General features: G+C 34.4%; 1 protein-coding gene across 1 annotated transcript in view; it reads left to right on the forward strand.

Moving 5' to 3' along the window:
* CD2AP (CD2 associated protein) overlaps positions 1-27038 on the forward strand; it is a 130039-nt gene that overhangs the window by 77731 nt on the left and 25270 nt on the right. Inside the window, exons 6-11 of the mRNA XM_023625057.2 lie at positions 2011-2198; positions 4397-4475; positions 4781-4875; positions 5998-6102; positions 7562-7598; positions 8712-8774. Coding sequence (XP_023480825.1) covers positions 2011-2198; positions 4397-4475; positions 4781-4875; positions 5998-6102; positions 7562-7598; positions 8712-8774 — 567 coding nt within the window. The remainder of the gene's footprint in view (positions 1-2010; positions 2199-4396; positions 4476-4780; positions 4876-5997; positions 6103-7561; positions 7599-8711; positions 8775-27038) is intronic.

Raw genomic sequence — 27038 nt, forward strand, 5'->3', positions numbered from 1 at the left:
ACAGATGCATGGAACGGCATGGATGAATCTTACACATACTCTGCTTAGCAAAAGAAGCAGACAAAAGACGTACGTGCTATGTGATTAAATTTATTTGAAACTCTAAAAAGGACAGGATGAAGATTTGGGGTGACTATATCTTGATCGTTGTGGTTACGTGGTACATACATTTGTCAAAAATTATTGGAATGTGCAATTAAAATGGATTCATTTTATTGTTTGTAAACATTCGCTCAATGAAGTTGATTTAAAATATATTACAAAAAATGTATGTGGGTTAGGCTAATATTGAAAGTCGTTAGAGTAGATCACTGTACTTGTTAGCATTACATTTCTTAAGTTCACACAAGTTTCTGTTAACTACTTCGCACATGTTTTCAAATGTGTAATTGGAGGCTTTTGTTGTTGGAAACATTATATTAAAATGTTTTAAGACTGGTTTTGGGGTCATCTAGAATTCAGTTCAAATGTTGGCTTTGTTACTACCTGTATGGCCTTGGGAAAGTTTTTGACATCTCTTTGCCCAGTTTACTTATTTCCAAAATGAGGAGTAATAGTGCTTAATGTTAAGCCTGTGGATGGTTATGTAAATTACCTGTCATTCACGTACAGTGCTTAGCAAGCGCCTGGCACAGAGTAAATCCTGAATAAATGGTAACTACCATTTTTATTACCCCTGCTGTTATTCTTACTGTTAAACTTTAACAGACTTCTTTAGTGCAATGACTGATATCATGTATTTTTCCGTGCCCCTCCCCCCCATTCTGAAGTGTTTCTGGAATTTTCTTGGATAATTTACTCTAGAACTTTGTTTCTTAGATTATAAGGTCCTTTGAGAATCTCTTAAGAGCTGTGTTTCTTTTACCTAGAAAAATGAACTGAAAAAATATCCACACAATTTTCCAGGGGGCTGTTCATGGACTCATTGAAGCCTATAAATAAGAACTTTTGCAGCAAGAATGTAGAAACAACTTTTCTTATCCATATAATGTTAAACTGTCTTTAAAAGTTTTTCAGGGCCAGCCCTGGTGGCCTGGTGGCTGCGTTTGGTGAGCTTCACTTTGGTGGCCCAGGATTGGTTCCCAGGCAGACCTGCACCACTTGTCTGTCAGCAGCTATTCTGTGGCTGTGGCTCACATGGAAAAAGAGGAGGATTGGCCAAGGATGTTAGCTCAGGGCAAATCTTCCTCAGAAAAAAAAAAAGAAATTAGTATTACAATTTAAGTTTTCATTGACTGCTTTCAATTTAGACTTACATTATGTCACCTCTGAGGTAAAATGATAGATCTTGAACTGTTGACTTTTTAAAATAAAAATTTGCTAGTATTGCTGCTTTTTACCTTCAGAAACTCACCCTAGTTTTGATCAGATTGAATCGTATAACTTTTAAAAATGATTAACTTTATCTCTTTAATGTTTCAGACTTGTTTTATGTTTGTCTTACGTCGTCTTTGTCGAAGAACTGTAAATTTTGACATGCTCTTAAGGACCTTGTCCTGGATTTATTATGGATTTATTTTTATGTCCTGGATTTATTATTATGTCCTGGATTTATTAATTAACATTTTACTAATTAAAATACCTAAAATTGTTATTATTTTAAGTAGTATCCAAAAATTAGTATAAAATGCATCTTATTCTTTTGGGCATTTTAGTACTCAGTCATTTAATTTATCATTATTATTTATTTATCTTTTTTTTTTTGAGGAAGATTACCTCTGAGCTAACATCTGCTGTCAGTTCTCGTTTTGCTGAGGAAGACTGTCCCGGAGCTAACATCCGTGCCCATCTTCCTCTGCTGTGCATAGGTCCACACCTGGGATCTGAACCAGTGAACCCTGGGCCACCGAAGCAGAATGTGCGAACATAACCACTGCACCACTGGCCCGGCCCCTAATCTGTTATTTTTATTCTACTATTTTTTATTAGGAAGTATAGAATGTAAACACTATGGAAGAAGAATGTCAAGATTTTTGTCATTCTTTCATCAAAAACAAATTCTTCTTTCAGAAACTGTTTTGACTGGGCCTACCTCACCTTTACCCTCTCCTGGGAGTGGGAGCGAAACTGCACCTGGATTAGTTACACAGCCAAAGAAAATTCGAGGAGTTGGATTTGGAGATATTTTTAAAGAAGGCTCTGTGAAACTTAGGACAAGAACATCCAATAGTGAAATAGAAGAGAAAAAACCAGAAAAGGTAGTATTGATGAATTTTACTCAGATTAACTCCATTTATTCTCTTGTTAAGTGTTTTAAAACGTAAAAGTGAGTTTGCAAATCTTACTGCGTTTCCTTTTTTTGAGATCATGAATAATTTATTATAAATGAGAAACTCTTTTCAAGTTTACAGTGATTAAAGTTTATATTTGATTCTTATGAAATTAGGATTTTTTTGGTAAATTTAACGCAAACTTTTCTCAGTGGAAGTTTGAGTTTTTAGTTATCGTACTGTAAGAAAAGACAAATTTTGTTGCGTTATTTTTGCGTTTTGAAGCTAAAATTACATATTTTTTCTTTAATTTGAAGTAGGCCTAAAGTGGGCCATTTTAAAATGGATTCACAATGAGATAGTCGCAGCTGTTAAGTTCACAACTTAATAGTTAATTAGGCGCTGTTTAACTTTCCTTGGGATTATCAGCAATGGTGAAATCTCCTCTCCCTCTCTAAATATATGGAGAACTTTATTTTTCATTAGCATTTCACTGGTGTTGTGAAATAAAGTGAATGTACCATAAATTATAAGATTTAATGAGGTTTTAAAATAAATCCTTAAATTTCTATTTTGGAAGAAAAATAGCTACAGTCTTTAAAACATGTATTTCAAAGCCCTTTCTAATGTCAACACCCTGGAGCTGCAGACTGAGCTCTGGCTTCAGATAGGAGGCTTTTCCCTTGACTTTTAGGGCGTTGTTTCCCTTTTGGTTCTCATTTGTGTGTCTGTATTTAACTCTTAAGAGTTTAAAGTATTTCTGTATTTACTTGCCTAGTTTAGCTACACTTGACTTATAAGACTATGTTTTGGTAGGTGAAATATATTGTGAAGTTTACTCTTAAAGTGGTTCATTTCAATGTTTTTTTTCTTTCCCGGCTTACTATGTATTTTCTCATCTAATAATGATTTGCATTCAGAAAGAGAACTTGTACTTTCTGCCCTGTCCTCTCCTAGCTCTGAGACTGTCTGGCATTAAGATTATGGGGCCTAATTGATTCTTGGTTTTAAAGGTAAAGATTGGAATTCTTGTGGTTTTTGGAATGGTGCTGTGTAGCCATATAACAACTACGAATGTTGGAGAAGCGTGTCTCCATTAAGAGGCATGTTAGACTAGATGATCTGGGGCCCTTTTCCGACTCTAAAGCCTATGATTATCTTGAGTAACTTTATTTGATTAACGATTACGCTAGTAATCTTTCAGTTGCTGTTTATAATGCCCATGACTCAAGGGTTGTTATTAGTGAGACTAGTCTCAGGGTCACCCTGTATGATGGCCTTCTGAGGCTTGCTTTGATCTTTGATCTAGGCATTGATAAAGTAGGGAACACATTTGCTGTGTTTGTAGGTGACACTAGATTGGAAGACATGGTAGTTAGAATTGGGAGAAATTAAACTGAATATCTTAAAAGTTAAATAGAATACACAGTGATAGGTAAGTTAGCAGTTTGTTCAGATTTTTAATGAAATCTAAGGTTAAAATGTAGTGTTATTTCTGGGGCGAGAACTCAAGAAAGCACTAATATGAGGTGGTGAAGGACTTAGTGTAGTCAATTACAATGGAAAATTGTCTACTAGACTATAGGAATAAGAATTGGAACATTACCTAAACGTTTTCATTCAGATAGCAGCAATGAAGTATAAAGTCTTTCTTTTCTGTCTTATTGTAAGGAAGTTTAAGAGCCCACTTCCTGGAGTCAGACTTTCTAGGTTCAGTCTGGGCTCCACTACTAAATTACTGTTATTGTGATCAGGTTACTTAACTGCTTCCTAATCTGTAAAAGGACTCAATGCTAGTGCCTACTTTATGCAGATTGTTCTGGGGAGGATTAGCTTATAATGTATGTAAAGTGCTTAGCTCAGGGCTTGGTGCATAGGAAATTTTCAAATGCTCTTATTATTTATTTATTTTAGAGGTTCTGAAATTAAATCACTATGCTATATTATGGGTATCAGAGTATGTTTATTATCCTTAAGATACAGAGTTTTAAAAATTAGAAATTCTGAGCTGTTATTTTGTAGCTTTTGAAACCTTCATCTTTTTCATTGCAGAGTTTTCAGGCATGTTACTAACCTGATTATAAGTACCATTAGGGAAAGCTGGATAACTGTAAATGGAAATTTTGTTTAACAATATTATCTTTAATCTGACTTAACATAGTTGATGCCATTCTTTTCTATCGTAGCCCTTAAACATACAGTCACTAGGATCCAAAACTCAGAGTGTGGAGATAACAAAAACAGACGCTGAAGGTAAAATTAAAGGTAAGCTTTTGAATGAAGTTTTTCTACTGGATGTAAGCACCATGAGGTTAAGAATTTTAGTATGCTTTGTTGATGTCCCCCCTGCAGTTAGAACTGTGCCTGGAACCTAGTAGGCACTTAGTAACTGTTTGAATGAGTGATTAATGGAATTGTTACTTAATTCAACATATAGTATTGGCCAGAATTATTAAATTCATCTGTAATAGTTTCTAGTGTACATTTCTTTATACAAAATAGCGGCTTAATAAGTATTTGTTGAAAGACTCAATTTATATATGCTACATTATTTACATTCTTTATTTTAGCTAAGGAATATTGTAGAACATTATTTGCCTATGAAGGTACTAATGAAGATGAACTTACTTTTAAAGAAGGAGAGATAATCCATTTGATAAGTAAGGTAAGATATTTCTCAGTGTTTCAGTGAATCATTTAATTTATTCACAAGTATTTTTCAGTGTTCTTGCATTCCCCCTAGAGTGTAAGCTCTAGAAGAGCTAGGACTTTGTCTAGTCTCTTTCTTTCTGTGTCCTGAGAACCTGGCACATAGTAAGTGCTCAGAAAGTTCTTTTTTTGAGCAAACTTTTATTGTCTATCTTTGTTCATAATTGATATATTGGGAATTATTTTTGCCATCGTGTTTTTTTTTTCTCTAACCTCCGCTACCGGGTTTCTGTTCTCACTTGCTATTCCATCTCAGTCCATTTTTTCCCCATCTACTATTTGTTGTATTGTTTGTAATATAAAAAGAAAAAGAAAGAAAATAAGGAAACAACTTAAAGGTTCATCAGTATGTAAATGGTTATGAAACTTCATATTGTGGAAAATGATAGTTATTTCAAAGAGTGAGGTAGTTTTATAACTTGGAATGAATTAGGGCAAAAGAAAAAAATTCAGTAGCATTGGGTTGTGGACAGAATCCTATAATAACTTTGTAATTTGTATTTGTAAAGGAAAAGTGTAAATATATTTTTTTGCTATAACCCTATAAAATAATTTTTCAAATTTTTCATGTTATTTTAAATTGACTTTATTAGATGGTTTAGTGTATGTAACTTTTAATTTTCATACAGTTTGGACTGATAACACCTAATTTCTTACGGAAGGGTGGTATTGGAAGGAACGGTAGAAGATCTTGTTAATTTCTAAAGCAAATGAATAATGTGATTAATTTTTAGTATATAAAGTATTGAGAAGAATGTTAAGTAAGATACAGTTTGGAAATTCATATTCTCTCTACCCTTCTCTCCCACTTCCTTTCCTTTTTCCTCTCTCTTCTCCCTCTGAGAACATTTTATGCTTGCAAATTGAATTTTGAAATTATTTGACATATTTTAAAAAATTAAACTCAATTTTATAACTACTACTAGAAGTAATCTGTGGGGGATATTTTCTTTTAGAAGGACCTCATGATCTGCTTAGGTCTTTTTGTTGTAAAAATAATGAAATTCATTTCGTTGTAAACTTTTTCCTTATTTAAAGATAACCCCTATTATTTATTATTATTTGTTTTGCGTTTTAGGAGACTGGAGAAGCTGGCTGGTGGAAGGGTGAACTTAATGGTAAAGAAGGAGTATTTCCAGATAATTTTGCTCTTCAGATAAGTGAACTGGATAAGGACTTTCCAGTAAGCTTTTATTTTTCAATGATGATAATAATAGTTTAAAGAACCTTTTGCCAGTATTTCTTAAAAAACAGGTTTTTTGCGTTGTTACTAAATAATTTTATGAGGGGGTTTCAGGTTTATATGTTCAGTAAAAGTTAACTTGAATTATAGTAAAACAAAACAGTATTTCACTTCTGTGCTTTATTCCTGGTTTTCTTTTTTCTTTCCCCCCGATTATGTTGAAAAGTAACCTTAGACTTCATTACTTTATTATAATTAAAAGAAAAAAGGCTAGCCATACTAGTTGGACAAATTAGCACTTGTCTGGAAGAAATTATATTTTTATTTAATTTTGTTGAAAATCTTTATTTTAAGGTACTGTTGATGTTATTATTCTGTTAGCACATATTTGAGAGGGTAAGAAGCAGTCTTTGCCTCCTTACAGGATTTAGTATATCTATCTTCCTTCTCACAGTGAGTAAAGGGAGCCTGTCATTGGTCAGTGATCTTGTGCTTTCCTACAGCTTGATCCCTTTTTCTCCCCCATGGAAGGATGAATGTAATTGGGTTTTTAAAATAGAAGGAAAGAGAGTTAGAGAGCAGACACACAGCAAAACAGTCTACCATGTTTGATTTAAGCCAGTGCAGAAATCTTTACCTTTTACAATCTTTCGTTTAGTTAAGTGAATTACTAGAGGTTACTCAGTGGAGGCTTATGCTGTCTTAGGGAGGCGCTTTCTTTGCTGGATTTCATTCCGTGTAGAGTCAGCCTTCAGTGTGCTTTACTTTTATACTCTTCTTAATGAACACATTATTTTTTTTGGCTTTTATTAGGTGTTTACACGGTATTGATTATCAGTTATTTTTAATTTGAAAAAGCAAATTTACATACTTAGAAATGTATCAAGTTTTTTAAGGCATTAAATTAAGTCTTTAAATGAATGAATGCTTTATAAACCCAAGAGAATTTGAATAAATTGAGAAAGAACAGACGTTTGCCTTTAAACTTTTCTTTGAGACTTATGGAGAATCAAGAGTTAAAGCTAGATATATTTATTAGCTATTCTTTTTTTTCTTTTAAACAAAGTCTCTCTCTCTCTCTCTCTTTCCCTGCCACCTTTCTTTTCTCCCTGAACTTAGCTATTAAAGAGGGGTAAAATGATCTGTAGAAATCTTAAACTAGGGGAGGCAGGACAGAACATTTTTGCTCATCATTATGATTTTTTAGGTTTATCCAACTCAGTGATAATTTTTGAAATGTTTAATTTTTGATCAAGGAGGCATTTGTTGTAATAGAGTAAATTTTTAGTCAGTGACCTTTTATAGAGTCATTAGGATCTTATTATTTTATAATTTTTGACAGAGATGGGACGAGGAGAGATGTTCATGTAATTTAGATTATTAATGATCAGAATTTACTTTAACTACAAATATTTAATGTGTAAGTGTTCAACTATTTTAACCATTTTTATTTTAATAGAAACCAAAGAAACCACCACCTCCTGTTAAGGGTCCAGGTATGTAAGAAACACATTAGTCAGTTTGCTATTTTTCTTATTTGTATGTTCTAAAATGGTGAAATTAGGTCTTATGTAAACCATTTACTTTTATTAGCAAAAGCCAAATATGAGCTATATATACATTTTTAGAAATATATAAAAATTAATTGTTTACATACATTAATATTTGTCAGTACTTTTTTTAGAGTACAAACTATATAAAATAGGGATCTTGAAAATAATTTGGATACTTTAGTTACATGTCATCTTGAGTTAAGAAAATTGACTTATGTTTAAATCTGTTTAGAAAATTTAATATGTTGACCTGGCCAATTAGTTATTCTACCTTTTGTCAGTGTCTCAAACCAATACTAATTATTTATGTACTCTTCCTTCAGAGACAGTGCTAAGAGTTAAACAAACTAGAAGAGTTTATTTTTTTAAACAGTTGAATAAATTTTGGTACACCTAGAAGAGTTTTTTTGGGATTAAAGTCTTATAATCTGGGTTTTTTTCTGTTTCTATAAGTTCTAGCTCCTAATTTCTGATTTTTACAAGGGTAGTGCAATTTATTTTTCTTGAAAGATTTGCTCTTTTTTAGACTAACGCAAGTCCTCCCCTCCTCCATGGTCTCAGCTTTGTATTTGCTGACCTAATCCCAGAGCAAGGAAAGCATAAGTTAAAAGTAATTTTTACGGAAGTTAGTATTGGAGGCTTTTTAGCCAGTAGGCATATGGGGCTTTTAAAATTAATTAAAATTAAATAACAAACTTAATTCCACAGTCACAGTAACAACATTTCAAGTCTCAGTAGTCAATATTGGACAGCACAAAAATAGAATATTTCCATCATCACAAAAAGTTCTACTGGACAGTGGTGTTGTATAGGATATGAGCATCTTCATTTGACATAGAAGGAACCGAGATGGCAGAATTATTACTTACTCATGGTAATAGTGGCACGTGCAGGATTAGGTTTGGAGCCTAGTGGTTCTGGTATTTTGTTCTTTCTGTCAAACCTTGTTTTCCTGTGATGTTATTTTTGAACTAACCTTTACTTTTTAGTAGTAGAATTATCTTTGTGCTCTAAAACTATTTTTAAAAAAAGTATTGACTTTGTTTGTCTCCTCAGCTCCAAAGCCTGAGCTGATAGCTGCAGAGAAGAAGTATTTTCCTGTAAAGCCTGAAGAAAAAGGTGAGGCTAATTTCTCCACTTTCAGAAAAATAATCTTCCTCTTGTTTTCATTGTAAAGAAAAACATCGCTCCACAGAGTCACTTACACTGATTTTTAACAGGTGTTCAGTATTCACTTTGCAATGCTTAGAGTTTTCTTAGGGGGAGTAGTTTGTCAGTATCGATAGGAAATTAAGATTTTACTCAAACTGATGATTTACGTTCATTAAAAAGGCAAACCGTTATCAGTAAGGATGTAGTATTTAATCATAGTTATTTCAAGTAATGTATAAGAAAACTAAGCCTTAAGTCGTTACACTTTTATTATTTTTATAGTATCTCAGTTGAAATAAATTAAAAATTTCTTAGGTATAAAAAACATGGAAGTGATTTATTATATATTATGTAATGTTCACTGCATATATTTGTCATGTAAACTCGGAAAATTATTCTAAGGTAACATTTATTTTGTTAAAGTCGTTACTCGTTTTGTTTTGTTTTGTTAATTTGGAGAAAATACCTTCCTCTCACTGTATGGAAGGTCTGCAGTGGTTGCATACAGTAGTAGCTACTGTTTAGATGCTTTTGTTTCTATTGCCAGTGTTGTTTCTACAGCCTATCCTTGTCTCTTGCCTAAAATATTACTGTATTCTCTTAACTAATTTCTCTCACTTTAATCCCTTGTCTGGTTTATATTTAACATTATTGCCAGATTCATCTTTTTAAATTATTTTAGTGAGGTCATAATAGTTTATAACATTGTGAAATTTCAGTTGTATATTATTTGTCAGTCACCATGTAGATGTGCCCCTTTACCCCTTATGCTCATCCCCATCCCCCATCCCCTTCCCCTCTGGTAGCCACTAATCTGTTCTCTTTGTCCATGTGTCTATTTTCCATATATGGGTGAAATCATGCAGTGTTTGCCTTTCTCTGGATTATTCTGCTTAACATAAAACCCTCAAGATCCATTCATGTTGTTGCAAATGGGATGATTTTGCCTTTTTTATGGCTGAGTAGTATTCCATTGTGTGTGTGTGTATATACACACACACACCCACCCCACATCTTCTTTATCTGTTCATCAGTCTATGGGCATGTGGGTTGCTTCCATGTCTTGGCTATTGTGAATAATGCTGCAGTGAACATAGGGGTGCATAAGGCTCTTTGAATTGTTGATTTCAAGTTCTTTGGATAAATACCCGATAGTGAGATAGCTGGGTTGTATGGGATTTTTATTTTTGATTTTTTTGAGAAATCTCCATACTGTTTTCCATAGTGGCTGCACCAGTTTGCATTCCCACCAGCAGTATGAGGGTTCCCTTTTCTCCACATCCTCACCAACATTTGATATTTTTTGTCTTGGTGATTATAGCCATTCTAATAGGTGTAAGGTGATATCTTATTGTAGTTTTGATTTGCATTTCCCTAATGATAAGTGATACTGAACATCTTTTCATGTGCCTATTGGCAATCTGTATATCTTTTTTAAAAAAAAGTCTGTTGATATCCTCTGCCCATTTTGTGATTGGGTTGCTTGTTTTTTTGTCATTGAGTTATATGAATTCTTTATATTTTTTAAAGATTAACCCCTTGTCAGATATATGATTTGCCAATATTTTCTTCCAGTTGGTGGGTTGTCTTTTCGTTTTGTTCCTGGTTTCCTTTGCCTTGCAGAACCTCTTTAGTCTGATGTCCCGTTTGTTTATTTTGTTCTTTGTTTCCCTTGCCTGAGTAGATATGATATTAGAAAAGATCCTGCTAAGACCAACGTCAAAGAGTGTACTACCTGTATTTTCTTCTGGTTTTATGTTTTCACATCTTACCTTCAAGTCTTTAATCCATTTTGAGTTAATTTTTGTGTATGGTGTAAGCTAATGGTCTACTTTCATTCTTTTGCTTGTGGCTGTCCAGTTTTCCCCACACTATTGAAGACACTTTCCTTTCTCCATTGTATGTTCTTGGCTCCTTTGTCTAAGATTAGCTATCTGAGGATGAGTGGTTTTATTTGTAGGCTTTCAATTCTGTTCCATTGATCTGTGTGTTTTTCTGCCATTACCATGCTGTTTTGATTACTATAGCTTTGTAGTATAATTTGAAGTCAGGGATTATGCTGCCTCCAGCTTTGTTCTTTTTTCTCAGCATTTCTTTAGCTATTTGGGGTCTTCTGTTGTTCCATATGAATGTTAGAATTCTTTGTTCTATTTCTGTGAAGCATGTCATTGGGATTCTGATTGAGATTGTGTTGAATCTGTAGATTTTTTTTTAGGCAATATGGACATTTTGACTATGTTTATTCTTCCAATCCATGTCCTGGAATATCTTTCCATTTCTTTATGTCATCAATTTCTTTTGATAATGTCTTACAGTTTTCAGTGGATAGGTCTTTCATCTCTTTGGTTAAATGAGGTTAAATTTATTCCTAGATATTTTGTTCTTTTTGTTGCGATTATAAATGGGATTGTATTCTTGAGTTCTCTTTCTATTAGTTCATTATTAGAGTATAGAAATACAACTGATTTTTGTAAGTTGATTTTGTACCCTGCAGCTTTGCTGTAGTTGTTGATTATTTCTAATAGTTTTCTGATGGATTCTTTAGGGTTTTCTATATATTGAATCCTGTCATCTGCAAACAGCAAGAGTGTCATTTCTTCTTTGCCAATTTTGATGTCTTTTATTTCTTTTTCTCGTCCAGTTGCTCTGACCAAAACCTCTAGTACTATGTTGAATAAGAGAAGCGAGAGTGGGCACCCTTGTGTTGTTCCTGTTCTCAGAGGGTGACTTTCAGTTTTTCAATATTGTGTATGATGTTGGCTGTGGGTTTGTCATTTATTATGTTGAGGTACTTTCCTTCTATACCCATTTTATTGAGTTTTTATCATAAATGGATGTTAGATCTTGGTAAATACTTTCTCTGCATCTACTGAGATGATCATGTGGTTTTTATTTCTTATCTTGTTAATGTGGTGTATCATATTGATTGATTTGTGGATGTTGAACCATCCCTGCATCCCTGGTATAAATCCCACTTGGTCATGGTGTATGATTCTTTTAATATATTGCTGTATTTGGTTTGCCAATATTTTGTTGAGGATTTTTGCATCTATGTTCATCAGTATTGGCCTGTAATTTTCCTTCTTTGTGTTGTCGATGCCTGGCTTTTGAATCAGGGTGATGTTGGCCTTGTAGAATGAGTTAGAAAGTGTTCAGTCTTCCTCAATTTTTTGCAATAGTTTGAGAAGGATAGGTATTAAGTCTTATTTGAATGTTTGGTAGAATTCTCTGGAAAAGCCATCTGGTCCTAGACTTTTATTTTTGAGAGGTTTTTGATTACTGTTTAAGTCTCTTTACTTGTGATTGGTCTATTCAGATTCTCTATTTCTTCTTGATTCAGTTTTGGGAAGTTGTATGAGTCTTAAGAATTATTCATTTCTTCTATATTGTCCAATTTGTTGGCATATGGTTTTTCATAGTAGTCTCTTAATCATCTTCAGCACTTCCACATTCAGACATGTGGCTGTGTGGGTCTCTCACACATCTCTTGGTTGTATGGATGCCTTCTGTTGGTTTTTGAATGTCCTTTTCATTGTATCTTAGTAAGGAGAGACTAGGGGAAGAGCTCACTCTGCCATGATGCTCATGTCACTCTTCCAGATTCATTTTTTTTAATAGACTATTTTTTAGGACAGTTTCAGATTTACAGAAAATTGAGCGGAAGGTACAGAGAGTTCCTGTATCCTCCCTGCCCCTATACCTGCACAACCTCCCTGACTGAACATTTGGCACCAGAGTCGTACATTTGTTACAAGCAGTGCACCTCCATTAACACATCATTATCACCCAAAGTCTGTGTGTTACATTAGGGTTCACTCCTGGTGGTGTACATTTTATGAGTTTGTAAAAATGTATAATTTGACAAATGTGTAATTATAATATCATACACAATAGTCTCACTGCCCCCAAAATCCTCTGTGCTCTGCCTTTTCATCCCTGCCTCCTTCCCCTCAACCCCTGACAACCACTGGTCTTTATTTTGTCTCCATAGTTTTGTATGTTTTAGAATTTTATATTGTTGGAATCATACAATATATAGCTTTTTCACATTGGCTTCTTTCACTTTGTAATATGTATTTAAGGCTTCTCCATGTCTTTTCATGGCTTAGTAGTTCACTTCTTTGTAATGGTGGTTAATATTCCACTGTCTGGATGTACCACAGTTTATCCATTCACCTACTAAAGGACATCTTGGCAGTTATGAATAATTTTGGCAGTTATGAATAAGGCTGCTATAACCATCCTCATGCAGGTTTTTGTGTGAACATAAGTTTTCAGTTCACTTGGGTAAATACCGAGGAGTGTGGTTGCTGGATCATATGGTAAGAATATGTTTAGTTTTGTAAGAAACTGCCAAACTGTCTTCCAAAGTGACTAAATCATTTTGCCTTCCCCCCAGCAATGAGTAGGAGCTCCTGTTGCTCCACATCCTGGCCAGCATTTGGTGGTGTCAGGAACTGACCCTCCGGTTACATTTTTGTTATCATCTTTTACCCTTTTTATTCACTAAATGCAGCAGCTACACTCTTGTCTCTGAATTTGTCATGCTCCTTTATAGCTGTATTTCTTTCTCATTATTTGTGCTCAACACAGAAGATTTTTATATTCCTTTTTTTTTGGTATTGGAGAATTTTTAAATTTATGATGCAAAATCAGTTTTTACTTAATAAAAGTGTTTCTTAAGCCCAGATTAGTCCTTTGTGATATAGCTATTGTTAGGTCCAAGTCTTGGATCAGTTTTAGTACTTGGTTATAATATCTGTCTTCCATGAAAAACTCATCTTACAAAGATATGTAGAGCAAAATTTAAGAAGTAAGTTTCTGGCTTCATTATTTACATTATATTCCTTTTATAGTCCCCTCCATCAAGTAGGTAGGGGTTTTGTTAAAATTCAGATATTCTCATATTCCCTGAAATCAGTCAGTTGATCTTATAATGGGAGGTGATCCATTTTTATTACATTTATCTGCTCAAAATCCTGGCCAGGATGAAGTAACAAGGACTGAATTTGCCCTTTTGAGGTAAATAACTAGAAAACTGGACAAAATGTATGAAGTAATGGTTTCAGACATTGGACAGCAGGTAGCATAGGACTGTTATCGCTGACAAAAGTTGTCGCTGAAACCAATGAGGCAAGCCTAAAGTTACCCGATCTTATTGTTTAGAAGGAGTTTATAGGTAACAGAAAGGAGGAAAACCAAACAGAGCCCAGTTTCCCTGCAGAGCTGAAGAGAGAGGAGAGAGGCTTTCAGGGAGGCCAAGGCAGCTCCCGTTTGTAAGCAGAGTACCGGAATGGAGGGACCTGCACAGAGATGGCACTTAGAGATCCCTGTAGAGACTGCCATGAAGCTCTGGCTGAGTACTGAATCATGTACAACTGAAAGGAAACTTCCATAGCTGGAAAAATAACTGCTGGAAAGCATTTGGTGAAGCAATTTCTGGAACTCACAAATAGCTCATGTTCTCACAAACCACAGTAGAAAGACCGCATTAGGCATTGGATAGAGTCCATAGAAGAGTATATCACCTTAGACTAAAGGCTTCTCTGCACCTACCTTGGAAACAGATTGAACTAATTCCAGAACAAAATTCAATACAATTTAAAAGAATATTCCAAAACCTAGCACCTAAGAGTTAGAATTCACAATGTCCACTGTCTGATAAAAAATTACCAGGCATGGTTGGGTCTGGCCCAGTGGCGTAGTGGTCAAGTTGGCATGCTTTGCTTCGGCAGCCTGGGATTCGCAGGTTTGGATTCTGGGCATGGACTTATACATTGCTAGCAAGCCATGCTGTGGAGGTGTCCCACATAGAAAATAGAGGAAGATTGGCAGGAATGTTAGCTCAGGGACAATCTTCCTTAAGCGAAAAGAGAGAGATTGGCAACAGATGTTAGCTCAGGGCCAGTCTTCCTCACCCCAAAAAAAATTACCAGGCATGGAAAAGCAGGAAAATAGCAACCCATAACTAGGAGAAAAACCAGTCAATTTAAACAGACCCAGAAATGACAAGAGATGATGCAAATAGCAGCAAGGACATTAAAACAGCTATTTTAAAGGTATACTCTTTGTGCAAGAAAGTAGAAGGAAAACATGAACATGATGGTGAAAAAAATGGCAAATGTAAAAGAAGATCCTAATTGAACTTTTGCAGATGAGGAAAGCTGTATCTGAAATGAAAAGCATTAGACGAAATTACCAGCAAATTGGAGACTACAGGAGAAAATAATTGGGAAGTGGAAGATATAACAATAGAAACTGTCTAAAAATATATAGAAAAAAACTAGAAAAAATTGAAGAGAGCATCAGTGACCTGAGTGACAATATCAGGTGGTTTTACTTATGTGTATTTGGAGTCCCTGAAGCAATGGAGAGTGAGTGGGAACAGAAAAAATATTTGAAGAAATTATGGTTGAAAAATTTTCAGTTGGTGGAAACTCTAAGTCCACAGATGCAAGAAGCTCAGTAAACTCCAAGCAGAAGAAACATAAAGGGAACCATGTTAAGGCACATCATAATAAATTTGATGAAAAGCAGTGATAAAGAGAAAAGCATAAAGTCTGAAAGAAAATAAATGTCAACCTTGATTTCTCTACCTAGCAAAAATACCTTTCAGGAAATGGAGGAGAAATTAAAACTTTCAGACAAAATATGAGAGAATTCATTGCCACCAGACCTGTATGTACTGCACAGGAGATATTAAAAGAAGTTCTTTTTAGCAGAAGGAAAATGATGCTATGGCTGTCTGTACACAAAGTAATGAGGATTGCTAGAAATGGTAAATATGTGAGTAAATATACAAGACTTTTTTTTTCTTATTTTTAAATCTTAATAACACCAAAACTCTTCATTGTAAATATTTTAAAACTTTTAATAAAGTGTTGGTTTCAAAGTTTGTGTGCAAATATAAGAACTTTTTTATAAGTGAAATAAGACAAATGTGTAATGAGCGGAACAAATTTTAATATTTTCAAAATGTTCTCATTAATCTGACATGGCTTCAATAGATATGGTGCAAGAAATAGAAAAAATGTCAATGCTTTACCTAGTGACCTTTGAACACGTGCATTGAGAGGGAGAGTCAGTGTCAATCCGAATATTAAATATTGGTATAGATTAAATTATTTCTTTTAAACAAAAATAAACGTAAATCAAAGTTCTACCCTTGTTCCGCAGTCAACAGAGGGACTTTTTTCAAGCTGTGGCTGGGGCCAATTTGAGGAGCCTTAAGCCTGCTGACAGGAAATACAGTCTATTCCACTAGTGTATGTGTTCATGACTTTATCTCTTTTGTGATCTTAATTCCACAGAAGATATTCTTTGCAAAGCACTGCCGTGTTGGGGAGGAAAAAAAGGAGCTACTAGAAAACATGAAACTGATCACCCTACTATCTTTGGCTCTTAAGTGACTCCTGTCATTTCATGGGATACTTTTATAAATCTTAAGAATGGAGTTTAAATCTTCACTGTCTACTCCTTGCCTCAAATGACATGTGGGTTTTCTCAAACCTACTTAGCTGTTTCCTTCCTCCCTATTTTCTCAAAGGTCCTCAAATGCTGGCCATGGTATGCTGCAGGAGAGTAATGATATCAACACTTTGGAGCACGTGTTGTTTTCCGCTAGCTTTTGGAGAAGACTTTCTTGGACATAGCTTTCAGTAGCCCCCCTCATTCTTGGTACCCCATTGCATCCTTGGTATAAAATATACATCACAGGAAGGGAGGAACTGATGTTTATTTTGGAGTGCTAGGTAGGGATGCATATATATGTGTAGAAGAGAATGTAACAAAAGCTCTGTTAGGCTTATAAAATCACTTAAATGTGACCTTTATGTACATGTCTTTCTTCACGGCCCCAGTCACATATACAGGACGACTGTAATGGTCTGCTGAAGCCCAGGCTTGTTCTACAGTTTTTTAGTAGAGACAGTGAATCTGCGCTTACTTTTGCTTGAGGAGCGTTTCTTTTAGAGTTTCTATTACTGCAGTTGTAGAAGTTGGGATCTACCTTTTTATTTTTCGGTTGATTCATAAGCAGAACATAACCAAATAATAAACCTCTCCAAGCAGGGACTTAGCACCAGTGTGTTAGTAATGGCAGTCTGGTTTCCTAGTGAGCAGAATAGAAAGGGAGAGTTGTGCTGGTGGATATTTCTTGAGGTTTTGTTCTCTCCCCTCTGGCACAGATTTTAGCTTCGCATTGAAGGCCAGCAAGTTACTGTTGCTGGGAGGATGTAGTCACCTGCTAGGAATTCACTAGTGAGACGGGAGACCACAGATTTTTGAGAATCTTGTTGGCTGACTTGCAGCCCCAGTAAAATGGAGTTGTGAATCTTCCCCTGTCTCCTTGAAAAAGATGTGGGGCTGTACTGACTATGTAAGACTTTATCTTTTACAGAAGGTTGTGTGACTGCTGCTGATTCCCATCCAAAGGTCCTGTAGCATCATTAATTCATTCACTCATTCACTGAACTAAAAATTAATAACGACTATCAGAGTTGGATCGTCTGTTGTCTTAGTCTTGATTCTTTGGGCAGTCGTATATGTAAAGACTCATGGCTTCAACCACCATCTGTATGCTGCTGATTCCCAGTCAGTGTTTGGTTGCATTTATTCACATTCACTACTTTCTTTGTACTTCCAATTGTTTACATTTCATACTTTCTGCCTAAAATGTATGTATAGACATTTTAGAATTTCCTTTATGGAGGATCCAATGGCGGAAAATGTTTTGTTTGTTTGAAAATATTTTTTTTCTCCACATTCTTGAAAGATATTTTTGCCTTACATTGAATTCTGGTCTTGGTACATAATTCAACATACTGCCTGAAATGAAAGTCTTGAGGTCACTCCTTTATACCTTTGCTTAAGAATAGTCTCTTCTTTCTTTGAGCCAAAAAAAGGAATGCTTCATTTATGATGAGTAAAACCATGATGAAAATTGAAATTTAATAAGAAGGTGTGGATTTTCCAATTCACATGTTGGCCATGGACGCTTAAATCAGTATTCTTCATATTGCAGAGAGGTTTGGAGATCAGGGTTCAAAATATGCTTTTAAATTGCTATGTACTCTGGAAGCTTGGTGTAATACAGTTTACTTTAACGTGAAATTAAGATCAAGATCTGTGTGTTTAAGACTCATTTAAAGGCACCTATTATTGGAGGTACTGAATTCAAATGCCTTTTCATCTGTGAAATAGTCTGTAGTACATGGACCCTTAGTTGAGAGTTGTGGCCAGACTCTATTATATTTTATATTTAGTGTCCCTACCAAAAAGGAAATGATACTTATCTCTAATGTTCTGCAAAGAACATCTTGATATCTGTAATATGTCACTCCAGTTTGAACCTAAAAATAATCTTGACCTCTTAAGAAGTAGCAAACAATATTCTTTACGTATTATACTTACCCACTTATGAAATAGACTTTTAACCAGTGTTAAACATGTAGTAACATAAAATCAGTCAGTATGTATCTATGAGACAACTGGCTTCTGCTAGGTACCAGGAAGATTTAAAGAATTTTTTTGTTTTTCATTTCTAAAAGTGACAGTCTGACAATTGCTAGTTGAATAGTTAATATGCATAATAATGAGGCGATTTTGATTATCCAGAGACTAGAAAACTAGCCAAATGTGTTGAGTGGAAAAGTAAAGGCGATTCCAGGCCACAGAAAGAGAATATGAAAAGAATGAGAGAAAGCACAGCATAGTCAGGAAATGGCTGTAGGCACTAGGGGGAGTTGTGAGAAACTAAGCTAGAAAGGTAGCTTGGTAACAGTTGTTCTGATGGCAGTAGAATTACCTGCGTGTCTTTAAAAAATATGCCGATGCCTAGGATCCTCTCCAGAATTTTTATAGGGTAGGACTCAGGTATTGATATTTTTAAAGCACTTCACATGATGCTAATCTGAAGACAAAATTGAGAACCACTTGTGTAGTTCATGAAAGGCCTTTCAATGCTATGGCAAGGAGTGTGTATTTAACTATTTGGTTGTATCTTGCTCTGCTCCAGAAAGGATTTAAAGTAGTGATAAGGGTCTCAGAATTTATACTGTAGAAATAAGGTGTATTGGTGTGTGTTCATACAAATATGTGTGTGTGTGTGTTATATGACACATGGCACATCAGCTTAATATGTTTGAATGCTTCCTTTTGCAATTGGGGAGAAAAATCTGGCTTACCGTACTTTTTCTCAAAAGGAGACTTTCTTGACTACATTTGCCTTAGCCTGGCCTACCAGATTTTGAGTGACCAGGCCCCAAATACTTTTCTAATATATCTCAAACTTCTTTTCTCTTTCTCACTGTATGTAGTACAGTCCTCTGCTGTATGATGTTCACAGAATACCAGTTTTTTTTCTCACCGTTATGTGGTATAGTACCCTTTCCCTGGACTCCATCTTTCTCTTGCGGTCCCCTCAGAATCTCTTCATGGCTAATTTCTTCTCATTTTTCAGGTTCCAGCTTAAAATGTCCAGTTTCATGTCATCTCCTTGACATTAGTCTTTTCTTTACTACTCTATCTAAAAGTAGATATTTCTCATTATTGTATATCACATATTAGTTTAGATATTTTTTGTTTGTGTCTTTTTCCCATGCTTGACTAAACTCCATGAAGGCAGAGGTGTAAAATGTGTTGTGTGTGTGTGTTTGTATCTGAATCTTATTTGACATTGGTTCTTTAGGTCCTTTCCACAGTGGGTATATGATGCACAGGGGATACTCAGTACAATGTTTATTCTATAATTTGAAGGCTTTTAAACACTGCATTGACATGTCCAGATATGCTTTTCTGAAACTTTGTTCTAGTGCTGTTTGGCTAGATGTGGTGGTGGTCTGATTAAAAGGAAGTTGGAATGTTTTAAGAGTAAAGAACAGAAAATTCCTGCTCAAACTGACTTTAAACAGTAGGGAAACAGTCTCACATAATTGGAAGTCTGGAAGTAGGAGTCATATGACCACCAATTCAGTACTTTGATTATGGACCTGGATTATATCTGTCCCTTTATTGTGCTATCCTTAGTGTCTATCTTCAGATTGATTCCCCTTGTGGTCACATGAATGCTGACAGTGACAATCAAGGTAATGTGATTTCTTGTCTATTTGGTAGGAAAGAGAGGAAAACCTCTCCACAACCATGGAATGTAAGTCCTTTTCAGTTTTTTAGATGAATTTTGGGCACATGTTCACTTCTAGGCCAGTATTGTTAAAAAAAAATGCTGTGCACTTATTGGCTTGGTGTAATCATATGAAGGTAGGATGAATCTGGGTGAATCAGCTGCATTATCTGCTAAAGATGTTGAGATATATTTGGGCTCTACTATAAAGAAGGTGCTTGAGGTTTTACATTAGCACATCTTGTTGACTCACTGGATCCTAAGTGTTGTGAGGATGGGAAAATGAGCTAGGCAATATGAAATAGAGACAGTTTCTGGAAGAAAATATGTGTGAGTTAAGCTTTTGACATGGCATTTGATGAGAATATAGGATATATGGGAGGAACCTTTGCTAAGAGTTTGTATTAAGCATTTATTTGGAAGGTGCTAGCCTGGAAGTGAGCTATTAAATTTATGGATATGGGTAAGATTATCAAAGAAGATTGCTTAGAACGAGAATGAGAAGAGAGCTTAGTGTAGAGTCTTAGAATATGCATATTTAAGAAGTTGTTAGATGAACTCTTGAAGAAGATTGATAGGGAGTGGTCATTGAGACAGGCAGAGAATGATCAGAGAGAGGTATCGTAACAGCCAAGACAGAAGGTAACAAGTGGAAGTTGAAGCAGAAGATTCTTCTGGCAGTGACAAATGAGGACCAAATCTGCTGAGAACAATCAGAAGGATTGTGTGAAATATATACATATTTGCTAGAGGTCATCTGTTAGAAGTAAGAGAACTACAAAGGAAATGAGAAATTACAGGGCCAAGATCTAGGAGAGGAGGGGAGTCTGGTAAAGTAAGTCTGGCGTTTGCACCTGTTTCCATTTGAGGAATTTACCATTTCTGAAAGTGATAGCTGAGACTATGAAAAGAGCTTTCAATAAATTTTTTGGGTTCAAGGCAATAAAAATTGAAGTTCCAGGCCTGTGAAAAGGAGATAATCTTAGTAAACTCTTAAGATTTTGAGTTGGGTTCCCAAAGGACTTCTAACCTTTAGTAGGAAGTGTGAAATGGAAGCAGAACTAGCTCTCAAAAAGCACTGAAGCCCAACTTCTAATCGTCTCAATCCTTGATTGGAAGAAGGTGATCTGAGACTTTTCCTGACCCTTAGCCTAGCTGCCTGAAGCAAAAGTAAATCTTTATTCCCTGGAGAAGATGATATCATTTAGAGCTTTAAATTATCTTAGTATGTTTTCACGTAAATGTCTTATGTCTTGTACTCATTCAGAAATAGCCAGGCATACTTGGAGATATGACACGTGACTAGAAACCAGCAACAACAGAAAATGGAACCTGGCCTGCGGGAGTTCTAGATATTGGAGATAGCACATACAAGCTGTAAAGTATATTTACTTAATGTATGTTCAGAATAATAAAAAATATGATGATAGTTTTGGCAGAACTAGAAACCATATAAATATAAACGTATGTGTAAGTGAATGTAAGTCAGAATGTGTAAATATAAATATATATGATACATGTGGTAAGTTTATGTGTGTATACACACGTGTTAATTTATATGTGTGTATATTTTCAAAAGAAAATTTCCAAATTGAAGATAAGAGGGATAAAATAAGATGGAAAATATAGAAAAGATCTTGAGACATAGTATACAGTGAAAAGGTCTAGTATACATGCAATCGAAGACCCAGATGGGGAGGAGGGAGAATGGATCAGAAACCTTATTTGAAGATATAATGGTTTCCGGTTTCCCAAAAATGAAAAGCAAAAAGCCACACAATCAAGAAGTCTATGGAGCCCCACCTTGATATATGCAAAGAAAACTACCCCATATACTCGTGTAGTCATGCTGCTATAAACAGAAGACAAAGATAACATTGAAAGCAGCCAGAGACTAAGACATTAACTTTAGAGGAGCAAAAATAAGACTGACAGTTGCTTCTCAGTAGAAAAAAAATGAAAGCCAGAAGTCAGTAGAATGAGGTCACCAAGGTGTTAAAGGAAATGATTGCTAACCTAGAATTATATCACCAGTGAAAATATCTTCAGAAAAATAGATGAAATAAAGACATTTTTAGACCATTCAAATCCGAGAGAATTTATTAGTACCCTGCTAATACCATAGGCAGTATCATAGAGTATTATTCAGGCAGAAGGGAAATGATTCCAAATGTAAAGCTGGAGATGCAGAAATGAAAAGCAACAGAAAGGCTTAAATAGATAGATAAGTCTAAATATTAACTTATGAAACAACAATAATGTCTTCTAGGCTTTTAATGAAATAAAAGCACAACAAGACAGCAGGGATGTAAATGGAGTTAAAGCATTAGGGCAGTAGGAAAGTTTATGTTTGACTTTTTAATAAGTCAAGGATGTGTGTTATAAACTCTAGACAACTACAAGAAATATAATAATGTATAAGTAATAGGATATCAGAATATGGGATAATAAAAATTAATACAAAGAAGGCAAGAAAGGAGAGAAAAATGAAACAGACAGCAAGAAAAAAATGCTAAGTAATTATAGAAAATGTAAATGGACTAAAAATTCCAATTAAAAGAAAAATTGTTAGATTTAAAAAAAAACCCAACTATATTCTGCTAACAAGAGATATACCTTAATTATAAGGATTCAGGAAGGATTAAATTGAAAGGATGGACAAAGATAGGCCAGGCAAACGTCAATCAAAAGAAAGCTGGTCTAACTTTATAAATAGCTGACAAAGTAGACTATAAAGAAAGAAGTATTATTTAAGAGAGATTTAATTAAGGTCATGTGATTTGTAACCAAGTTGCCATTGCAGTAGAGAAAAGATGAAATAAATAGTGTTGATTAATTGATATCCATATAAGAAAGAAAGAAATCTTAGCCTGTACCTCATGTTATCCACAGATTTGAATCTGGAAATAGGTTGATAGGTGCTTGTCTTATGGCCAAAGTTGCGCTGTAGAGTAGTGGGAAAGGACATTCTTTTCAATAAGTGATACTAAATGAAGCTTGAACCCTATCTTAAAATATGCGTAAAAGTCAATTTCATATGGATTGTGGCTCTAAATTTTCTACAAAAGAATATAAGCAAGTATTTCTGTGTCCTTGGAGTAGGAAACTATTTCTTTAACAGGACACATAAGGCAAAAGATAGATTGATTGAACTACATTAAAATTAGGAATATCTGTTACAAAGACATCATTAAGAGGAAGAAAATTTATGCCACAGAGTAGGAGATGATATTTACAACACAGGTAAATAACAAAGTACTAATATTCAGAATATATAAAGAATCCCTATCAATTAATAAGAAAAAACCCAATAAAATGGCAATTAAGAGTCTTAAATAGGCAATTTATCAAAGTATAAAGAGTTAAGCAATTTCATTACTCAGCAAGGAGATATGATTTTAAACCAAAGTAACGTTCTCACCAAAATGGGTGAAAATTTTTAAAAAGACTAACAATACTAAGTGATGGTGAGGATACAGATTAGCAGAGCTCCCATACACTGTTGGTGAGAATGTAAATTATTTTATCTAATTTGGAGAACTAAAGTTGAATGTATCCATAGCCTGTTAGCCAGCACGTTCACTCCCAGTTATATATGGAGCAGAAATGCGTGCTCCATATGTGCACCAAAAGACCCAAATAGGAAAGTTTATCATAGCAGTGTTTATATTGGCCTCCAATTGGAGACAACACGAATGTCCATCAGCAGTTGAATGAATATGTAAATAGAAGTATATTCATATATCAGGATTCTATAGCAACAAGTGAATGAACTAGCGTTTCACACAGCAACATGAATCTTATGAATTCATTGACATAAAGTTAAAATATGCAGAAGTGATCTGTGGTGTTAGATAACACCTTTGGATAGGAACAGTGGAGTAGTTATTGGGAAGAGGTATGAGGCGAACTTAACGTGGCTAATGTTCAGTTCTTAGCTTGAGTGGTGCTTACTCAGGTGTTCATGTGATAACTTCTTGAACTTTGTACTTGTGCTTCTGAAAATATCTTATACTCCAGTTTAAGTCCCTTCGGTGAGATAAATACAGGTAGATTTCCTTTGTTCTAAATTTTTCTAAATGTTAGGAAAATAGATTCAATTAAGAATACACTTCCTACTTTTTGAACAGTACTGTATTTTTCTCTAATGCATCTCCAAGTGACCACTGATAAAAATGGAATATTTGATTTTTCAGTCAGAAGTTATGCACTTGTAATCATTCATGCTTTGGTGCCAGTAATATTGCTTGTTTTTCTATTCTTATTCATACAGGAGGGAACTAACCCTTATCTGAATTAATAAATGGATTAACTTAGTATGTACAATGTTAGTAATATATTGTCATATTCTGTAGTAAATAAGACATTTAGTTATTTTGCTGTATTTTGTTAGCTGGCATATATTTTAGCAAAAACTTTTATTTATACACTTAGGATAATTCTTTTGTTCTCTATCTTAAATTATTATAACATCTCTATCTTACCTATTTCTTCCTTTGGGCATTTGGATAGCTAGCATAGGATGTTTTTTCTTAAATCTTAAGTTTGCTCTTGTTTTTGGCAAATTTCTAGCTAAAATAAAATTCTCCTATGCACCATTGGATATCCATAAGAAAAAGAAGGAAATTGAACCCCTGCCTCATATCATGTACAGAATTTGTCTGAAAATGGATCATTCACCTAAATATAAGAGGTATAAAACTAAAACTCTTAGAAGAAAAGATAGGGATATATCTTCATGGCCTTGGGTTTGGCAATGGATTCTTAGATATGACACCAGAAGCATAGACAGCAAAAGAAAAAGTAGTTAAATTGGACTTGATTAAAATTAAAAACTTTGTGCATCAAAGGACATTATCAGGAAAGTTGAAAAGCAAACTACAGATTGGAGAAAATATTTGCAAATCTTGTATCCAGTATCTGGAATATATAAAGAACTATTACAACTCACTGGCAGAAAGGCAACCCCATCAAAAAGTGGGCAAAGGACTGAAATAGACATTTTTCTAAAGGAGATATACAAATAGCTAGTTAGCATGTGACAGAATGTTTGATGTTATTAGAGAAATACAAACCAAAACCACAATAAGCTATCACTTCACACCCACTGGGATGGCTGTAATGATAATAAAAATGGAAAATAAATGTTGGCAAGGATGTGGAGAAATTGGACCCCTCGTACGTTACTCATGCGACTGTAAAATGTTTCAGCTGTGTGAAAAACAGTTTGGTAGTTCCTCAAAAAGTTAAAGATAGCAATACTATAGGATCCAACTATTCCTCCTAGATATATGCCTGAAAGAATTGAAAACTAGGTACTCAAACAAATACTTGTACATGAATGTTCATAGCAACGTTGTTCACAATAGCCAAAAGGTGGAAACAACCCGGATGTCCTTTAACAGATGAATGGACTGTGCTGTATACAGATAATGAATATTATTCAGTCACAGAAATGAATGAAATAGAGATATATGCTACAGTGTAGATGAACCTTGAAAACATTATGCTGCATGAAATCAGGCAGATGCAAAAGATCACATATTGTATGATTCCATGTATATGAAATATCCAGGAGAGGTAATTATGGAAGCAGAGCAGAGGTGGTGGTTGCCAGAGGCTGGGTAGACGAGGGAAGGGGGAGTAACTGATTAGTGGAAACAGGGTTTTCTTTTGGGGTGATGAAAGGGTTTTGGAACTAGATAGAGGTGCTGATTGCATAAAACATTGTGAGACCACTAAATGGCACTGAATGTTCACTTTAAAATGGTTAATTTTATGTTATATAAGTTTAACCTTCATAAAAATAAATAAAATCTTGTATTCAAATACATTACCATCATATATTATATAGTAAATCAACATACTATTGTTGATTTAGTCATGGATATACCAGAAATGATGAATCTTATTTTTGTCGTCTTTGATTTCCATGAATATTAAATATGTTCTTTTGTTTTAAATAAGCTATGGAATTGAATTGATTTCAAGCTGTTAATTATATATCTGTTAAAGAAGCATATTTAATTAATCAGTGAACTTCTGTTTAATTTATCCTTTAACATTTTTCCTAGTATTTTATGTAAAATATCTTCCTTAATATTTTCTAGAAATTTGTTTGGCTTATAGTTAGAATTGGGGAGTTTTGGCTTTCACTCCTGGTAGTGTAATTATATGATGTGTTGTTATATTTTGAGACCATATAAAAATGGATTTTTGTACTAAATGATGACCAGGGTTTTAAAAGACTAAGCTATATTTTCAAATGACCCAAGAAAGCTACACCTAAATGATAAAACTGAAACAATGGGGATTATTTTGTATTTTCCTTGTTGTTAGATGAAATCTGTAATTTTGAACAAGTGGTTTACCCATGGCCTTCACTGTTTGTTCAGGATTCATAATCACTAGTTTCTCATTGATATGATATCTCATGAAATTAATTGTGGTCCTGTGATAGACATTCTTTTCAAAGACGAAGTGAATTTTAAAAATTACTCAGTATTGCACTTAGAGTTTCTTATTTTTGCATAAATGCCTCATAAGACATTTTTGCTGATTACTGTATCATGAATATCTAGTATGTGTGCATGTGTCAATTTTAGTACTTGTTCTTAGTACCTGAAAGATCAGGAACCAAATATTTCATTATGTATAGTACCCTGCCTTTTTGGTGATAAAATTGTTTTTATTGACATGGAATAAAATTATTTTCGATGTGGTTTTCTCCAGCATATTTTCTTATCTATTTCATAGAATTATTAAATGAAATGATGTTAATAAAAGTCAAGTACAATGGTGAGAATTACAGGCATACCTCATTTTATTGCTCTTTCCTTTATTATGCTTTGCAGATATTGTATTTTTTAATAAATTGAGTGTTTGTAGCAACCCTGTGTCAAATCTGTTGAAGCCATTTTTCTGACAGCATTTTCTTCATGTCTCTGTCACATTTTGTTAATTCTTTCAATATTTCAAACTCTTTCATTATTATTGTATTTGTTCTGGTGACCTGTGATCAGTGATCTTTGATGTTACTATTGTGATTGGTTTGGGGTGCCACAAATTTCTCCTGTGTGAGATGCTGAACTTAATCAATAAAAGTAGTGTTT

This window comes from Equus caballus, chromosome 20, assembly GCF_041296265.1.
Source record: "Equus caballus isolate H_3958 breed thoroughbred chromosome 20, TB-T2T, whole genome shotgun sequence".
In the NCBI taxonomy this organism is placed as follows: Eukaryota; Metazoa; Chordata; class Mammalia; order Perissodactyla; family Equidae; genus Equus; species Equus caballus.